This window comes from Dipodomys merriami, unplaced genomic scaffold, assembly GCF_024711535.1.
Source record: "Dipodomys merriami isolate MVZ:Mamm:240054 unplaced genomic scaffold, mDipMer1.0.p SCAF_5, whole genome shotgun sequence".
Classification (NCBI taxonomy): Eukaryota; Metazoa; Chordata; class Mammalia; order Rodentia; family Heteromyidae; genus Dipodomys; species Dipodomys merriami.
Window position 1 is genome coordinate 75,048,355 of NW_027206068.1, and position 17,807 is coordinate 75,066,161.

A 17,807-nucleotide genomic window follows, 5' to 3' on the forward strand; every position below is an offset into this window, starting at 1 on the left:
GGGTGGCAGTTTGCAGGTTCCTCAAAAAACCACAAAACAAACAAACCGAAAACAATAAACACAGAGCTATGATCCAGCCATAGCATTCCCGGGCATCTGCCCTGAACATTACAACTCAGGATGCATTAAAGACCCCTGCACATCCATGTTCACTGCCGCACTATTCACAATAGCTGGAAACAGCCCAGATGCCCTACAACAGATGGGTGGATGGAGGAAATGTCCACACACACAATGAAATTTTACTCACTCATTAGAAAGAATAGTATTTTATCATTTGCAGTGAAATGTATAGTCCTAAAATGAATCATGTTAAGTGAGGTAAGCCGGGCTCAGGGAGACAAATGGCACCTGTCTTCTCTCATACGTGGAAGCTAGATCTAAAGTGCAAGTGACCATGATCATTTGCACAGAGCTTTCTGCATTTACATACCCGTTGACTAAAGGAGAGGGGTGCACGTAGGGGAGGAATCCAAGGACATAACTCCTCTGAACAATTAGGTACTGTTGATCAAAACAAACACTAGGAAACAGAAACACGGGTGTCTGGAGGGGCAAAGGGGAAGCATAGAAATGGAGGGAGGAAGGGAGAGCAAATTCGATCATTGTGTTCAATGTACACTACGAGAAAAATGAACTATATGACTTGTAGGTGAGGACAGGAGGGAGACATGAGGGAGTACATAGGAAGGGTGACATGGTCCAGGAAGTGTTATACTCGTAATTTGACTTATGGAATTGTAACCCCTGCAGACAACTACTTCACAATAACAAAGAATATAGCTGGGCGGTGGTGGCCCACACCTGTAATCCTAGCTACTCAGGAGGCTGAGAGCTGAGGATCTTGGTTCAAAGCCAGCCCAGGCAGGAAAGTCTGTGAGACTCTATCTGCAATTAACCACCAGAAAATCAGAAGCGGCACTGTGGCTCAAGTGGTAGAGCACTCACCTTGAGCTGAAGAGCTGAGGGACAGCGCCCAGGCCCAGAGTTCAAACCCCACGACTGACAAAAAAGAAAGAAAGAAAGAAAGAGAGAGAGAGAGAGAGAGAGAGAGAGAGAGAGAGAGAGAGAGAGAGAGAGAGAGAGAAAGGAAAGAAAGAAAGAAAGAAAGAAAGAAAGAAAGAAAGAAAGAAAGAAAGAAAGGAAGGAAAAAAGGAAGGAAGGAAAGAAGGGAGGAGGGAGGGAGGGAGGGAGGAAGGAAGGAAGGAAGGAAGGAAGGAAGGAAGGAAGGAAGGAAGGGAATAAGAATTCATTTGTTCACTGAAAGAACATTTACTAATACTCCCTGGGAGGCTGGCTTGTAACAGGTCTTTAGGAACTGGGACCCCTAGAGATTCTACCACGCTAGGAGAGAAAATGGACCACCCCAAGAGCCAACGTGCTAGAAACAAATCTTATCTCCCAGGAGAAAGGCTTTCCCCTCATGCAGCAGCTGGGGCCTAGAGCAAAATCTACACGTGTCTATCCCTGGGTTTTACTACAGCTTTTCTGTAAGATCTAACACCCTCTCAGGCAATCTGGAGACAGATCAGGAATTCCCTCTCTTCACATTTTTAACCCAAACTGTAAGTAAATTCATGATTCTCCATTGTCATACACAGAACGTCTTTTTTTTCTCTTGATGAGGATGAGTGTTCCAAACCCAAAGCCATATTTGATGGGCAGGAGTTCTGGTTAACAGGGACAGGACCAACATCCCCTCAGCTTTCCCTCAAATCATGGAGAAGAAAAGGATCATGGGGAATAGCAAGCCATGACACCTGCCCCTCCACTCCAACCGCAGGCTAGGGCTGTGCATGGCGCCACCCCCTGGGCGGATGTGACCTGCACGAAGCATCCTGTCCCCTGTGCCCAGACCTCACAGGCCTGCCCACCACACCTTCAGCTTTCCATGCACCGTTTCTCCCTCCTCACCTGATCTTGGCCGGCCCCAGGGTCAGATATGCCCCATTGGGGGCATGGGGGGGGGGCCGCTCCCACATGGCCTCCCTGGGCCGTAGCCATGTTGTCTAAATGGAAACCAAGGACAGGAGGACAGAGGCCCACGGGGGAAACAGGAACCTCAGCAGCCCAGGGTTGCTGACTGAGACATGGTTGGGGTCTGCTCCCAAAGATCTCGTTTCCTCTTTTTGACCATGTTCCAGGGCTGCTGAAGAAAAGATATGTCAGTCATATGTGCTGGTCTAGGACAGTTTGAACTCAAGCCTTACACTCCAGTGCTTGTGGCTGCGCTTCCCTCCCTAGCGCCAGCTGAGCTCCAGGAGAGATGGTACTGCCAACGCCCGAGACTGCTCACAGAGGACACGGGAGATGCCTAGCAGTGCTGTGTGCACACACAAGCCAGAAATCACAGGACCCCGGAGCGCTCCTGAGAGGACCTGGGTAGGGGAACCTCCAGGGTAGGCTTCCTGGGGACCCTGAAGTCAGCTTCAGAGGGAGGGGAGAGGGCAGTGGGAAGACGCAAAGCTGAGATGGGGGCTGGAAGGCCTGGCGTGACCTCGTGGGAGATGGCTCGTGATGTTCCAGGAATGGAAGCCCCAAGAGCTACGACTCTGCCACAGACAGCCAGGGCAGTCCCAGGCATAGCTCGGTGGTGGGAGATAGCCCTTCGTGAGGAGCCTGGGGGCCGTGTAAGGAGCTGAAATAGAGAGACGGGACTCTGAACCCCTCTCAGGCCACCCCATTTGTCCCCTCATCCCCGCCAATTCTGTGCCACTCTTTGTCACCAAATCCCACAGCCTAGGAGACTTATGAACACCAGCCTGCTTTCTCACAGCTCTGAGGGCCAAAGTCCACCAGGAAGGCATGCGTGGCTTTCTCCTGAGGCCTCTGCCCTTGGCCTCCTCGGTGTCCTAATCCCATAAGACACCAGTTGGCAGGGATGCAGGTCTGCCTGAGACCCTCGTTTTACCTTCCTAGTTCTGTAAAGACACTGTAGCCCAATGCAGTGATTCCCGCCAGAGAATGGCTTTGAACACTGATCTTCAGATCTCAGCTTCTTGAGCAGCTAGGCTGACAGGCGTGAGCCACCGGTGCACTACCTTACCTTTGCTCTCAGCTTTCCCAGGCAACTGCCAGCAGGTATAGCTATCTTTGGAAAGATGGACGGGAGCACAGGCGATCTGTGGCTGTGTCCCTAGCTGTAAGAGACCTGAGGAGGCCACCAAGGTAAGGGGAAACCTCTCTTCCTTCTCTGAAGAATACCTAGGTTGGGCTTCAGGGTGCTTGTCCCACGAATGGGTCTCTGATCTAAAGCCTAGTATAGTGGAACTGGTGTCAGGCAGGGTAGTTTTCTTTATTGAGAGGTGGTAGAACCTTTAAGTGACAGGTTGGTGAGACGTTCTTGAATCACAGGGGGTGTGCTCTTGAGGGGAATGGTAGGACCCCTAGCCCCTTCTTCTTATTGTCTTTTTATTTTTAAAGTGAGACATCTCATTATGGAGCCCAGACTGGGCTCAAACTCTCCCCCCTCTTGCCTCAGCTTTCCAAGCATTGGGATTACAGGAACGCACTACCACTCCTCACCATTTGGTTTTGGTGGTGGTGGTGTTGTTTGGCCTCTGGGTCTTGAGGTGGGTGGGCTTCCTCCACCATGAGTCCCACCACGGGGACCTGTCTCACCACAGGCCCCAGAGCAAGGGCACCAACTGATCACAGGCTGAAAACACTACCAACTACTAACCAATGCACACCTTTGCTCTTTATAAGTTGATTATCTACGGTAGTGGTTCATAGTACTGAAGAACGGCCTGATGCAGTCTCTTTACATACAGTCTAGCTCAGTCCACTCTGGTTTCTGCCTGTTCAAGAGGATGGGAAGCTGCCATTACTCCACTGCTGGGAGGGTAATAAATGCTGAAGTTCACGTTCTAGAGTTCTGAATCTCTACTTTCCTACGATTGGGGGCAGGAATTGCCCGTGGTTCTGGGCCCACATTTTCCTGACTCATGGTTTGTAGGCTCCAGGTTCTAGTGATAAAGAATTCAGTTAATCTTTGCAAGGTCTGGTTGCTTGGGTATTCTAGCTCAGTAGAGACTCAGGCACAAACCCCTTTTAGAGATCGTGTTTTGGTCCCATTTCAAAGCTGATACTCTGTGGCTGATAACTAGATGAGCTGTTGAGCTACCATTAAGAGATGCAAATAAAACTCTGATTCTTTTCCTTTCTGCTAAAACTATTCAGTGGTTAACACTGGCTTTAGGATAACCAAAACCCCACAGGGTAAATAATTTAAACTTTCAGTTCTTACAGTGTCTGATATGGCAAATCAACTCAGCCTTGTGGCACAAAAAGCCACAGACAAGGTGTTAACACTGGTCATTGTTGTGTCTCCATAAGACTCTACTTATAAAAATAAGTGTCTGGCTAGATTTGCCCTTTAGGCTGTAATTGACTGATCCCCAGTCCCTATTTTGCAGGTACTTGGGTGTCCGGGCTTGTTATTTACACATCCCTCTCTGAAGGCTAGGTGGGTGGGGTCCAGGAGATAAGACAATGCTCTGCACAGCTCCACACTTGTGCTAGTGCACGTGCCACATTTTGCTCTCTCTCGTTTCTGCAGCAGAGCACCTGCTCAGCTCTTCCCCTGTGGAGCTGCTAAGGAAGAGGCTGACTCACAGACCCTCACAAAGCCATGCTTGGTCCCCTTCAGAAATCATCACATCTTATAGCTTTATCTATACATGCATAAAGAAACGAAAAACATCAAAAACAAATGGCCTTCATCACTTACAATGAGAATGTTGGCTGTGCTGGGTATATGAATGTGTGTGTGTGTATATGAGAGAGAGGGAAGGGAGGGTGTGAGAGAACCAACGCTATAGCAAAACTATTAAAAGAGAAAGGAAGAGAAGAAGGAAGGGGTGGGGACAATCCCACAGAGTTGTGAGGGTTCAGCGGGGCAGCTTTCTAGATGCTTGAAGTCATCTTGTAGGTGGAAACTTAAGTTACTTTCCCTTTATGCTGAATGGAAGGAGTTCATAAAGAGGAGTTTGGCACCAGGAAAATGGACAGACTAGAATGAAAGGCAGTCTTCTGGGATTGTGCTTCCATGTGCTATATCCGCTCTTGTCTATTTCCACACACACTAAGATCACTGAAAAGGCCTTTCCAGGCACGTATCATGTATCAACAGAAGGAGACCACAGCTTTTTGGGCACTATTATTTTTCCTGCTTGTTTCTGTTTAATCAGTAGTGGAGGAAAATGAACAGTCTGCTTGAGGAAGTGAGAGCATTGGTGTTGAAGAATGGCGGGGGGTGGTGGGGAGGGAAGAAGGAGAGGGGAGGAGACAGTGACTCCAGGGAAGGCCAGTGTGGGGCTGGAGAGGCTCTGGAGACAGGCCCCGGGCTGCCGGCCCTGGACAGGGTGTGCGGGACTCATGAAGCGTGTTTGGGTGCTCACGGGATGATGGCCTCTGGAAGCGTCTTGGAGACAGAAAGATGCTCAGCGTTCTCCCCCAGGAGCTTCTTTTCTGATTCCCTGTCATCCTGGAGGGGAAAGAATAGATGAAAAAAGTCAGCGGAAGAGGAGTCAGAAGGAGAGGAGAATTCGCTTCATAGAAGTTGAAACCAAGAGAAGAAAGGAGGAAGTGAGAAAAAGAAGCTAGAAGCTGAGATCCAGCCAGAAGCTCCTGTAGAGCAGGAAGATCAGTTAGAGGAGGGACTGAGTGGAGGAGAAAGCAGGATTAAGGAAACCTGGGAGGCAGAAGACAGCCATGACACAGGACAAGGTCGGGGTCCCCAGACAGGCCAGGACAGGATCACAGGTGCAACGGAGGCTGCTGAGCCTGGCTGAGAGTTTCCGCCCTCAGAGCTCCTCCCTGCCCCATCAGTTCACCACCAAGGCCTACCGTGTCCAGCAGCACCTCGCGACTACTGTTCAGGGGTGTAGAGCTCTGGAGACTCAGTACCAGGGAAGCCAAAGACAAGATGACCTTCAGGATGCAGATAACTGTGAACAGGGCACAGAATGCCAGGAATAGGTTCTAGAAAGGAAGGACACAAAAAGAAAGGCTCAAGAGACAGTTTTTCAAATCCTACTCATTTGACCACCTTTTCAACCAACACAGGGGCCAGATTGTGTCCTACTGGCTACTTCCCACTCAGCCAGAGCGGGTGGGGGCAGCCACCACATCCATTTGTCTGCCCACAATGGAATCCCGCCATTCTCTGCCAAGAGCTTATTTCTTCATCCCTCTATGATCTGGAAGTGGTTACAACTCCTTTTGCTGATAAAATACCGTGGAACTCTATGTCTGTGACAGAGAGAGTCCTTACTGGCCTAGAAGCTTCTACTGGGCCTCTTGAAATGCTCAACAGGGGATACCAGGCCACATGGGAAGTGCAGCTGACAGTGAGCTCTAAGCTCTCAGCTAAAGGCAGGTACCAACTATCAGCCATGAGAAATCCACACACAGCCCATCCATCCCTCAGCCGACATCTGACCACAACTGCACAGGGAAGCCGAGAGAGATGCCTATCAGAGCCAGGTCACCCACAGAACCACGAGAAACAGTAAGAGATGGGTGCTTGAGACCACTAGGGTTTGGAGTAGTACTCGTGAGCAAAAGCCAACAGGAACATCTACACATCAGAAAAGACAGAAGCGTGGCCAGTAAGTTCTCTGCTCCTCAACCCCTCAGATGCAGGAATCTGCTTGTATGAAGGAGGTCTGAAAGATGGCTTCAGCTTCCGTTAAAACTGTCAAAGACCTGGGGTAAGGCCAAGGGCGAAGGGCCTTCATCCCTGCCTTGGGGTGCCCTGATTCCTTTGGGAGCAAGGGACTGGGATGGACCCCTGGATACTGCACTCTCGGTTCTCACCATCAATGTCTTCATGTAGGATTTACAGCGCTCCTCCCTCCAGTCCATGTCATAGCTGCTTCTCCACAACTTTATGTAGCCAGAGGTGGTATAGACAGGATCTGGTTTCTCACACAAGGAGTAGATCTCCGAGGAGTAGGAGTCATCCGTTTGTCTGATTAAGCTCCTCACACCAAAGACAGCAGCTGCCACCGCGGTGGCCATGCAGGCCAAGGTGAGCAGAAGTGACAGGAAGCCCTGGAAGAGAGAGGGGCCACCCATCTGCCTCAGAAACACTGGGCCCAAAGCCCAGTCCCTTCTTCCCCACTTGCTGCTGAAGACGCACATACACACATACACACTCACACCCCCTCAATCCTCCAGGAATGACCTCCGGATATTGGACACCAAAGGGTAGAAAACCCCAAATTGACCAGAAATATTAGATATAGGAAGGAAGACAGAGATGGACAGAGTTGGGAGGATGCCCATAGCTCACGGAAAGTTTGCCTCGGTGCTTCTGGTGGATAATGACCCCCGCTCCTGCCAAGATCGCCTGGGAAAAGAAGACATCAGAAAATGGTCTCTGGTTTACTCCCCCCGGGCTGATCTCCCATCACCCTCCCCTTCTGCCAACAGTTCCCCAGCAGCCAAGTAGGGCAGGGTTCAGAAGACAAGGAAAGAAGGCCTGCAGAGGAACAGTATCCAGGCACAAGTGCGACCCCCTCTCAACCTTGCTGTAAGGCGATTAATAGACAGCACAGCAGGTTCTTCCTACCCCTTAGGGCATATGCCTCATGGCAAAGGGCATTTGGTTTCTGGGTTGTTTTGTGTGTGAAGGGGGCGGGAGGTTGGGGGATAGTCCTAGGGTTTGAACTCAGAGGCCTGGGCACAATCCCTGATCTGTTTCGCTCCAAGCTAGTGCTTGTCCACTTGAACCACAGCTCCATTTCCAGTTTTATTTAGTTTTGTTTTGGAGGTTAATTGTGAATAAGACCTTCCCAGACTTTCCTGCCCAGGCTAACTTGGAACCATGATCCTCAGATCTCAGCCTCCTGAATAGCTAGGATGACAGGTGTGAGCCAGTGGTGCCCGGCTTGATCTCTGGGTTTCAGGTCACTTCCACGGTTCCCTCACCTAGTGCCATAGAACTTTCTCCTGGCCATCACCATGTACCTCCCACCAAGTTCTTGTTCTTTAACTCACCGCAGACCCTGCCCAGAAGGCACAGCCAGAGGTACGCAGCTGGGTCCAGGGCCCAAAGTAAAAGCTCACTCCAAGGGCACCGCTGACAAGCCCCAGCAGTATCTGGGTCACCTGTAAGACAGCATAAGAAATGGGCCCCCAGGGCCGCTGCCCAGCCCCTACCCATGTGGCTTGCTTTGCATTTTCCTCTGCCTTAGCTTCTCTGCAACACTGATTCTGGAAGGTTCCATTCCTGTAACATCCATCCACCTGCCATGCTCTGATTCTCCCTTCATCCTTCTTGCCTGGGCTGTGCATCCTTGACGACTTTCCTCTAAGTCAGTGCTTTCTGAGGAACCCACCTGGTGTTACCCATGGTTAGTCACATTATTAACCTTGTCATCCTGTCAAATCCTGAAGCTAAGCTCAGCTGCTGGCCTCAACTTGTCTCTTCAGATCCAAACATGTAATTCTGGGATCTCTGTGGTAGCCGCACAGCTGGGCCATCAAGACCCCATTCCAAACATGGATGGATGTGGCTGCAGGTAGCCTATCAGTGTGGGCTTCTTCAAGCCCCGCCCCCATTCGGAAAGCTGTGGGGAGCTGCCTGGCCTATGACGAATCTTGGGGGCAGTGAAAGATGCCCTGGCCCAGCTCCCACACCCTGGAGATGGACAGTGTCTATGAGAGATCTCCCCAGCAGAGACCTGCTCAGGCTGTACCATGATCTGGTGACCCCCAGGCAACCCGTCCCCTCTCTTTTCATTTCATGGGTGTTACCCCTCAATGACCACTTGTACCCTAACTCTGACTCAATGTCTGATTCCTGGAAAACCCAACCGTCACAGAGCCCTGGGTCTGGCCACGATACACACTGCCAGCATCCCAGATTCATCCCAACTTACTTCCACTCACATCCCAGGGGCTGCTTCTCCCCTCTCCCAGGACACTCATTGCCCACTCTACCCCCTGCACGTTCCTGGACTCACCTTCCTTTCACCCCAACCCTCAGCTCCCAGAGATGTCCCCTCGACTGCACCCACAGATGAGGTGGAGCCATTTTCCCTCAGCACTTCTGCCATGTCTGCCTGGCAGAGCTGCTAGGCCTGGAGCTTGAACTCAGGGCCAGGGAGCTCTCTCTGAGCTTTTTGTTCAAGGCTAGCACTCTAATACTTGAAAAATACCTCCACTCCATTTCTAGCTTTTTGCTGGTTAATTGGACATAAGGGTCTCACAGACATGACTAGTTAGGCTGGCTTCAAATCACAATCTTCAGATCTCAGCCTTCTGAGGAGCTAGGATTACAGCGCCTAACTGGAATCCCCTTTCTCCATCTTCACACACCAACTTCTGCCTATTGAGGGTAGTATGTAGGGCTTTGCATTCCTGTCATCTGATCTACTTTCTGTTCTCATTTGTGTCATCTGCTTTCTAACAGATGGTGAGTCCTCTTAGTTGTTGGTCTAGCCATTTTTGTGCACCTTCCCTGAATGGCCTAGCATATTGTTTCGTATCTTAAGTCTTCAGATAAACAGCCTTCAGAGACTTTGTGCTCATGGCTTGCCATTATCTGACATAGCCCTCTCTTCATCAAAGAGACTGATCATCCCTTTCCATCCTACTCTCTGAAGAGAATCTTCCAAAACCTTTTCCCAAATTCGATGAGCTATAGTAAGTGCCAGCCAGGTGCCACTGGTTCACTGTAATCCTAGCTAATCTTATTACAAAATAATCAATAATGTATTGCTAATTAGTAATATAAGTTAATTCCTACCATATTATTAATTAGTGAGTTCCAGCCCACTTCTCATAGAGATCCAACCTTTTCTTTGCCTCCTATTGAAGAGGACACCACCCTCTCTGCCTGCGGAGCCGTGCCTACCCCAATTGCCAGCTGTTTATAGCTAATCCTGGCCTTGGAAGATCCAGCGTCCTGGGGGCAGGAGAAAAGCTGCTTCAGCAAGCTCCCGGATTTCAGCAGTTCTGCCAGCGTGGACTCCTGGTGGAAGTGGATGTCGATGTGGTAGGGCTGAGATTGAGCGCAGTCCATGTCCACTCCGTTCACCGTCACTGTGGGCTGGGTCATCCTGCCTGGAGACAATGACAGAAGGGAATGCAGTCTGGGGGCTGATTAAAGTAAGAAGGATACAGTTATGGATGATGGGGGGGGTCTGGGCACAGTCTCACCCATCCACACAGCAGTCACAGGGACTCTAACTTGGAATGCAAATGGTTTCTAGAGACTTTTACCATGTACCTGCTTGTCTCTTCCCCCAAATGCCCTACTTCAGTAATAGAGTTGATATGAAACATCCCCCACAGATGCCTGCGTCATTTAGGGCTCCTGGTCCCTAGATGCTTGCATCCTTCTGGGAAGTGGTGGAGACTTAGGAGGTGAGGTCTTTGTGGAAGGCATTAGTCATTAGTGGTACCCTGAAAGTATCTATTTCTTTCCTCTGTCTACTTCTATCTAAGTATCTATCTATGGATCAACTATGGATCAACTGATTTATAGATCTTTCTATCAATCTACCTCTACTGCTGTCTCTGCTTCCTGGCCTCTGTGAGGTGAGCATCCCCTGCCATGTTAGGCCCAAAGCAATTAATCCACTGACCGGGACGTGAAACCTCAGAAATAATCAAGATACAGAATAGTTCTACACCACAAAAGCTGTCTTAACACTCTTACCTAGTAAGTCTCCTCCCCGCAGGCCGCTACTAATTCACTTCCTGCAACTGTTTTGGTAGGACTATTTTCATGCAGTTGTTCTCTAACACAGTCTTTTCTTGTGTTCGGAGCCAATTTTATTTCTTCTTTTGTGAACTGTTCCTTTGTATCCCATGTCCTTCCTGTTTGGTTTGGTTTTGGTCTTCATAGAAGTTCTTGGGTCTTGGGTTTGCTCTATAAGCTCTCTATTTCCTGAGCTATGGACCCATTTTCTTTGTTGTTGTTGTTTTTTAATAGTCTTTATAACCCTGCAGGGGTTGGCCTTGAACTCAAGGCCACCCTGTTTCTGTTTCTCCTATGTAGCTGGGAATACAAGCATATACTAACAGGCTGAGCTCAGTTCCCCTCTCTCTCTCTCTCTCTCTCTCTCTCTCTCTCTCTCTCTCTCTCTCTCTCTCTCTCTCTCTCTCTCTCTCTCTCTCTCTCTCTCTCTCTCTCTTCCATCTCTTTTCAGTAGTACTGGGAGTAGGGGGTTGAATTCAAGGCCTACCACCTGCAAGATTGTAGGTATTCTACTACTTGAGTCATATCTCCAGCCCCTTTTGTCTTGGTTATTTTTGATAGACTCTAGCTTTATGCCCAAGCCAGCCTGGGTTGCTGGGGACGAAAGGCAACTGGCATCACTCAGCAATAGTCCATCCCCACGTATGCCCCACAGCACCAGTCATCCAGGGAAGATGGGTTTCTGCAACTTTTATACCTAGACTAGCCTCAAGCAGTGATCCCTGACCTTTACCTCCCCTGTAGGTAGGATTATAGGCTTCAGACCAAAAGAGTTGGCCTCAGTTTTTACTTTTAAATGCTAATTCTTCTGGAATTAATTTTATAATCTGGAAGGTAAGGATAAAAGTAGTCATTATTATTCAGATGGTTATTTTCTGAAGGATAGCTTCCATTTGTGGGATTTGTCATCCTTTGCTCCCTGGTTGAAAATGCCTTCAGGAGCAAATTCCAAGCTCGCATAAGAAGTTTGGTCTGCTGTCATCCTTATATTCTGCCCATTGGTATATGTCTGATGAATAATGGGCCATACCCCTCCAATTTAAACTAGCATGTTCATGAATATCTAATCTGAGTATGACTTGGCTGTGATATTTGTTTCTCCTCAGGATTTTCATGGCTGTATTTTCTGTATTTTCTTCGCCATGCATACTTTAGAATCAAATCATCCTATTCCAAACATAGGCATATATAATGAGCATCCTGGTTACATCACAGCTTAAGTCACATATGAACATCCATTGTCACTGCACAAACTGTTCAGAGCAGCTACATTCTTTCATCTACCTGAGCTTCCAAAGCACAGGTGTCCGACCATTCTACAGAAGTAGGAGAGACTCAGAAGTGCTCACTAGCACCCCAAAAGGAGGCCAGCTCTGGAGTCCACCTTTTTCCTTCAGGAGTCCAGCACAGAGTCAACGTTTCTACTTAGGACCCAACCAGCTCCAGACCCTCCCCCCTCCCCGCCCCCCCCCCCCCCCGAACTCCGGAAGAGCAGGATTTGAAACCTGGGATGGATCCAGGCAGTGGTCTCTGCCCTGCTCTCCCGGCCCCCTTTCCCTGTCCTTCTCCCAGAGCCTCAGAGCAGGGGGAAGATCACCTCTACTCTGCCCAGCACCCCATCCCTCAGCCATCAATCCTCAGTGCTCAGGATCCCCGGAGCTGTCTACCCTGCCCAGAATGTAAGGGAAGGTTCTGGACACAGTAAAGAATAGAGCTGGGCACAGGCCTCTCCAGCCTCAGCTCTGTTTCTTAGGGTCACATCCGCTGTTCCGAACGTCTCCCCCTCACTGAAGACTCCTCAGACAAGCAGGGATTGGGCCCCAAGGGTATCCTGAGCCAGGGTGGAGCCTGGGAGTGGACATGGAGGCTTCTGGGGAAAGGAAGGTCCTGTGCCCAGGGAGAGAGAGAGAGGGGGCTCCTGACCCCGGGACCCTGCTCACCTGCTGTCCTCGGCGGATGGAGCTGGAGTAAGCGAGCTGGGAGGAGCTGACCTGGAGCCCAGGACCCCAAGGGCTGGGTAGGAGAAAGGGAGGAGGGAGAAAAGCAGGAGGAGGAGGGAGGAGGGCTCAATAATAATCTCGAAATTTCCCGGCAATTAGCTCACATGAAGGGGCCCCTCTAGGGGGGTGCTCCATGTAGAATCAAGGACCAAGCACACTGCTATCCTGCATATGCATGTGCACACACTACACACACACACACACACACACACACACACACACACACACACACACACACACACACACACACACACACACACACACACACACACCGTGAGGTACACACACGCAGCCCAAAGGCAACTGTTCTCAGAAAGCCTGGGGTTGGCTGGAAGTGAAGGCGATTTCACAGTTCCCTAGGGTTCATTCATGGCGCCTTGGGCTCCCCTTTGCAACCCCCCTCTCCAGACACCAGGGCTGCGTGGCCTCCCTCCCTCTGGAAAGCCCCTGAAGGCCCCCTCTGGCCCAGCTGGAAATGTGAAAGTGGGGAGGCCCCCCCTTCAGGCTCCCAGCCAAGTTCCTCTTAGGCAGGCCTGCCCTCCTCTTCCAGCCAGCTCCTGGGCCCGCCACACTCACGCACCTATCTGGGCACCAGAGGAGAGCAGGTGAGGCAGGGCCCCGCAGCCCCTTCCCCAGCAGCCTCTAGCCCGGCCCCTCCTCAGCCCACTCTGCCACCACAGCCTGACTCCCCCAGAGCGTGAGTGGGGGGCGGGGGTGCGGGTAGTGCCTCCTGGAACACGGGAGGGGAGGAAGGGAGTACCCACCGGGCTTTTGCCCTCTCCCTCTCCATACTGGGTCTGGGAGGGGACGGGGCAGGCAAGCAGGGGACAACTTCCGGAGGACAGAGGTCCTGGCGGCTGGGCTGGGAAACAGCAGTGACAGCGCGGCAGGCAGCCCCCTGGGCTGGGTGTGGCTGGGGGTAGAGGGAGGCCACTCAGGTTCTGAGCTGGAGTCTGGGCTCTGGGGAGAAGAGGCCCACAGGAGAGCCCAGGGGGAACTTCAGGGTGGAGAGGGAGAGACCAGCAACGGGGAGGGCTGTAGGGCACCAGGCGGATAGAGGGTGAAGGGGGAGCCCCAAAGCCCAGGACCAGCGGTGTGTCCACCGATCTCCCCAACTCCAAGGGATCTGTGAAAGAAATCTCCCTGCCAACTTTTCCTCCCCGCTCCCCTCCTTCCCCCAGCAGACAGGTGTCCACAGACATGGAGACTGCAGAGCGCAGCGAGGCGGCCACCGAGAGCCCGAGGCCCACCCACATCAGCGTCCATATCCACCAGGAGTCCAGTCTGGCCAAGCTGCTGATGGCCGGGTGCTCCCTGCTCAGATCCTCGGCCTCCACCTGGGGCAAAGCCACCCAGACCCTGGCCAGCACCCAGCTCCTGGCGGCCTCCTGGGTGAGCGGAGGGCCGGGGGAGGGCACCCCATCCTTAGCAGGCCGAGGGAAGCCCCACCTGTGCCAGCCTCTCTCCAGGTTGGACAGTGAGCTGCTTTTGTCTTCTTACTCAAAATCACATTCTCCAGTCTTCCCCTCCCCCAAGCTGTGTGTGTGGGGGGCGGTGTCTAGCTGTGGTCTAGGAACGCAGAGTCCCCATTCTCCTCTCTTAGGGGTTCAGCATCGGCAGCCCCCCCAGGCTTGCAGGCGGAAGGCTGCCTCTGGGCCACGCACCTGGGAGTGTGGTGTTGGATCTTCTGTCTTACAGGTGGTGCAGCTCGTGCTGGGGGTCCTGAGTGGGGTTCTGGGAGGGTTCCTCTTCATGTTCTGGCCTACCAATCTGTCATCCTCGGGAGCTGCCATTTGGACGGGGGTTGTGGTAAGTAGCCAGCACCGTGACTGGTCTCCTGGCAGAGGGGACAGTGATGCTCAAGCCCCTGCCATCTGTGAGCAGAGTGACAGCGGTCCAAAAGGCCAACTTTGCACCGATGACAAAGGAAGCAAGGGAGGTGGTGGCAGGGTCGGCTTCCTGGTCCCCTGTCCATGGGGACTGAGCGGGCTGCTGCTCCCCATGGTCAACAAGCATCCACTTGTAATCCGGAACACTGCTCTGAAATAGAGGGGACAAAACAAGCCAGACAGTACTTGCATCCTGGAGGAGGTGTCATCTCCTGGCTCTCCCATAGAGCTCCCCAACCTTCCTGTGAGGATCCAGAGATAATGGTGGATTCAGTAGGACCCGAGTGGGCTGAGCATGCTGGGACAGGGGCACCTCTGAAAGAACTACTTAGACAGCAGAGCACACACGCTGATTGGACGGAGGAGAGGGGAGAGACGCTAGAGACTATACCTACCTAGCAAGCACCAGGCTCTGAGTTCAAGCCCCATTAATATGCGCGGATGGAGACAGGACTCAAAAGCAGCCATCCATGCCCATCTGACGGTACAAAGATGGGTTAGGTACAGAATCAACAAAGGGCTCTGGATCCATGTGTCCACTGGGGTATGCTAGACTTCCCGTGCCCACAGCTGGCCCCACCAACTGCACAGCTGTTAGGACAAGGGTCTGAACCTGAGGCTGCCCAAAGCCTCACTCTGCATTTCCAGCCTCCCCCACACCTGCGCCTTTCAGCCCCAAGCCTTTCCCACTTCAGAACTTTCATGAAGCCCTGGCTGGCTTGATTGTTGTTCTTATATTTTTTACATTTTTTGGTGCCAGTCCTGGGGCTTGAACTCAGGTGCTGTCTCTGACCTTTTCTGCTCAAGGCTACTGCTCTACCACTTGCAACACAGCGCGTGTGTGTGTGTGTGTGTGTGTGTGTGTGTGTGTGTGTGTGTGTGTGTGTGTGTGTGTGTGTGTGTGTGTGTGTGTGTGTGTGTGTGTGTGTTTAATGGGAGATGACAATCTCATGGACTTTTCTGTCCCAGCTGGCTTCAAACAGTGATCCTCAGATCTCAGCTTCCCTTAGGATTACACACATCAGCCACAAGCTCCCAGCTTGGGTATTGCTTTAAAAAGAAGGTTCTGGGCTAGGAATATAACTAAGAGGTAGAGTGCTTGCTAAGCATACATAGGCCCCAGTTCCTTCCCTAGCACCGGGGGGAGAGGACAGGAATAAAAGCCTTGAGCGCTTCTTGCCACAGTGCTACACAAAAAGAAAGGCTGTAGAGAAGGAAAGGGACTTCATGGCTGGGTTATTCATGAGCAATTTTGGATGTTGCTAAAAACAGTGACCTCAGGAGTCTGCTCCCTATTCAGTCCCTTCCATAGATCTCCGGCCAAAGGGTGAAGACAAAATTGGGGTGCAGGTAGAGTACCCTGGGGGTGGGGGTGGGAAAGGTCCCACATGGCTGGCTCTGCGTATCCTGGGGGGTCAGGCAGATGCTTGGGGGAGACTTGCTTTGCCTGTGCTCACACTGGTCCTGTCTCACCCTTTCCCCAGGCTGTGCTGGCTGGAGCGGCTGCCTTCATTTATGAGAAACGGGGTGGCTTCTGCTGGGTGAGTCTGGGGCAGAGCTGTGAGTAGGGAACCTGAATCAGGCTGGAGGCTGGGCCATCACGTACGGGTCCCCTGTGCACTGGCATTTCCCCCAGTCAGGGCTAAGCTGAGGTCACCCCGCTTCCTCCTCTCCCAGGCCCTGCTAAGGATCCTGCTCTGGCTGGCGTCTTTCTGCACAGCCCTCTCTGCCATCATCATTGCATCTGATGTCGTCCGTGATTATCACTACTATATTACGGAAGATAACTGCAGTGCCTACCGCCCCAGAGGCTGGCCTACGGAGCCCCCCCACACCCCAAGTCCCACAGAAGCCGAGAGACAACACCTGTGCCTCTCCCATCTAAACATGCTGAAGGTAGGCATCGGGAGGAGGGGAAGCTCCATGCAGAGGGGCAGTATACGTAAGGGGGGCTCCCCCTCAGAAAGGAGTGCCTCAGATTCTTTTGCCCTGGGCAAAAGAGAAGTGGATCCTCGGTGTTACAAAGAGTGGGAAAGAACATAGTCACACCCAGGCGGGAACAAGTGGGTAAAGTACCGCCGTGGCTCTGTGGATCACCCCCTCTTGATCTTCGAGGCTGTAGAACCCTGAGGCCAAGTAGGGGAGGGGTTCAGGCTGCTTCCTGAACACAGGGTCCATTGCCCTCCTCTCCAGAAGCCACAGATCTGGGGGTGATGAGGGCGAGGGCTGTGATCAGTGAGGAGCAGGAGGAGGGCGGGAAGGCGACCGTCCTGGTGCCCACGGCGCTCTGTCCTCAGGCTCTGTACGTAAGTCTCCATGCCATGCTGCTGGGGGTCTGGGTGCTGCTGCTTCTGGCATCTGTGACCCCTGTGTGTCTGTACTGCTGGACGAGGTGCTTTGCGAAGGAGGTAAGTCCCCTTACATGTGTCTGGGCATTCGGGATAGCGGGGTTGTCAGAGGAGACAGAAAAGAGGACCAAAGAGCCCATTATTTAAGGCCCAGGTAACATCAGTCAGTCCAAAGAGGGTCTGTGTCTGAGCTGGGCCCGTGGGGGGTCTTTGCAGCAGCTCCCATGCAGTAGCTGTTGGATCTGGCTGCCTCCCGCATCCAGCTGCCCCAGAGAAGGGAATGCATCCTTTGCCTCTCTAGCAGGGTTTTCTCACCCATGCGCCTCTCCTAGAAAAAGGACCAGAAGCAGCTGTTGGCAGCAACTGGGATGTAGGCCTGCTTCCCCTGAGCGCTGGCACTGTCCTCTGGCTCTGGGTGAACCTGCATCTGAGGCTGGAAGAACAGCAGACTGGGGGAAAGAGACCCCAAAGCCCGTTATCCTCTCCCTGCCTTTGGTCACGCGCCACCCCTGCCTGTTCCTCCTGCCCAACAGAGCGCACTTGCTCATATCTCTTGCTTACCTCACCATCCCGCATCCCTTCCTCACCCTTCCTCCGCAGTCATTTGATAATAAACACTCACATTGTCACTATCGGCTTCCTGCTTTGTCATTCCAGAGAATTTCCTTTGGCCAAAGGCTGTAACACAGGATAATAGCAACCTATGATGGCACCCCTCCCTGGCTTCACAGTCTAACCTGAGTCTAGAAGTGTTGGCTTTGAAACCCCCCGGAGCACAAAGGGGGAAGAGAGCTGAGATTCCTCTCCTTGCCCTCGGATTTAAGAAAGTGAATCTGTGGCAATTTGGTGATTG

The 17,807-nt window shown here is 52.0% G+C and overlaps 2 protein-coding genes across 6 annotated transcripts; one reads left to right on the forward strand and one right to left on the reverse strand.

Annotated features, from left to right (window-relative positions):
• Positions 1-5,161: 5,161 nt before the first annotated feature.
• Positions 5,162-12,747, reverse strand: Tmem176b (transmembrane protein 176B). Of its 2 annotated transcripts, none has more exons than XM_069997065.1 (7): positions 12,658-12,747; positions 9,869-10,113; positions 8,008-8,118; positions 7,301-7,357; positions 6,823-7,059; positions 5,851-5,985; positions 5,162-5,488 (listed from the first exon to the last, which is right to left on the reverse strand). In XM_069997065.1, exons 2-7 carry the CDS (start codon positions 10,070-10,072, stop codon positions 5,399-5,401), a joined length of 834 nt encoding a protein of 277 aa, XP_069853166.1. In that variant the 5' UTR covers positions 10,073-10,113; positions 12,658-12,747; the 3' UTR covers positions 5,162-5,398. The 2 variants fall into 2 exon arrangements, with proteins under 2 accessions (XP_069853166.1, XP_069853165.1); XM_069997064.1 differs by having other exon boundaries at positions 9,869-10,077; positions 12,658-12,739.
• A 494-nt stretch (positions 12,748-13,241) lies between these two features.
• Tmem176a (transmembrane protein 176A) lies at positions 13,242-17,583 on the forward strand. Of its 4 annotated transcripts, none has more exons than XM_069997067.1 (7): positions 13,242-13,322; positions 13,899-14,109; positions 14,416-14,526; positions 16,091-16,147; positions 16,284-16,502; positions 16,904-17,014; positions 17,287-17,583. In XM_069997067.1, exons 2-7 carry the CDS (start codon positions 13,918-13,920, stop codon positions 17,326-17,328), a joined length of 732 nt encoding a protein of 243 aa, XP_069853168.1. In that variant the 5' UTR covers positions 13,242-13,322; positions 13,899-13,917; the 3' UTR covers positions 17,329-17,583. The 4 variants fall into 4 exon arrangements, with proteins under 4 accessions (XP_069853168.1, XP_069853169.1, XP_069853170.1 ...); XM_069997068.1 differs by having other exon boundaries at positions 13,902-14,109; XM_069997069.1 differs by lacking the exon at positions 13,242-13,322 and adding an exon at positions 13,390-13,414 and having other exon boundaries at positions 13,902-14,109.
• Positions 17,584-17,807: the final 224 nt, after the last annotated feature.

Coding starts and splice junctions, on each gene's coding strand:
- Tmem176b (XM_069997065.1), bottom strand. CDS start 10,072: ATGACCCAGCCCACAGTGACGGTGAACGGAGTGGACATGGACTGCGCT. Junction 5,986..6,822: donor CCTACATGAAGACATTGATG/GTGAGAACCGAG, acceptor CTTCCTTTCTAG/AACCTATTCCTGGCATTCTG. Junction 5,489..5,850: donor GCGAGGTGCTGCTGGACACG/GTAGGCCTTGGT, acceptor TTTCCCCTCCAG/GATGACAGGGAATCAGAAAA.
- Tmem176a (XM_069997067.1), top strand. CDS start 13,918: ATGGAGACTGCAGAGCGCAGCGAGGCGGCCACCGAGAGCCCGAGGCCC. Junction 16,148..16,283: donor AACGGGGTGGCTTCTGCTGG/GTGAGTCTGGGG, acceptor CTCCTCTCCCAG/GCCCTGCTAAGGATCCTGCT. Junction 16,503..16,903: donor CCCATCTAAACATGCTGAAG/GTAGGCATCGGG, acceptor CTCTGTCCTCAG/GCTCTGTACGTAAGTCTCCA.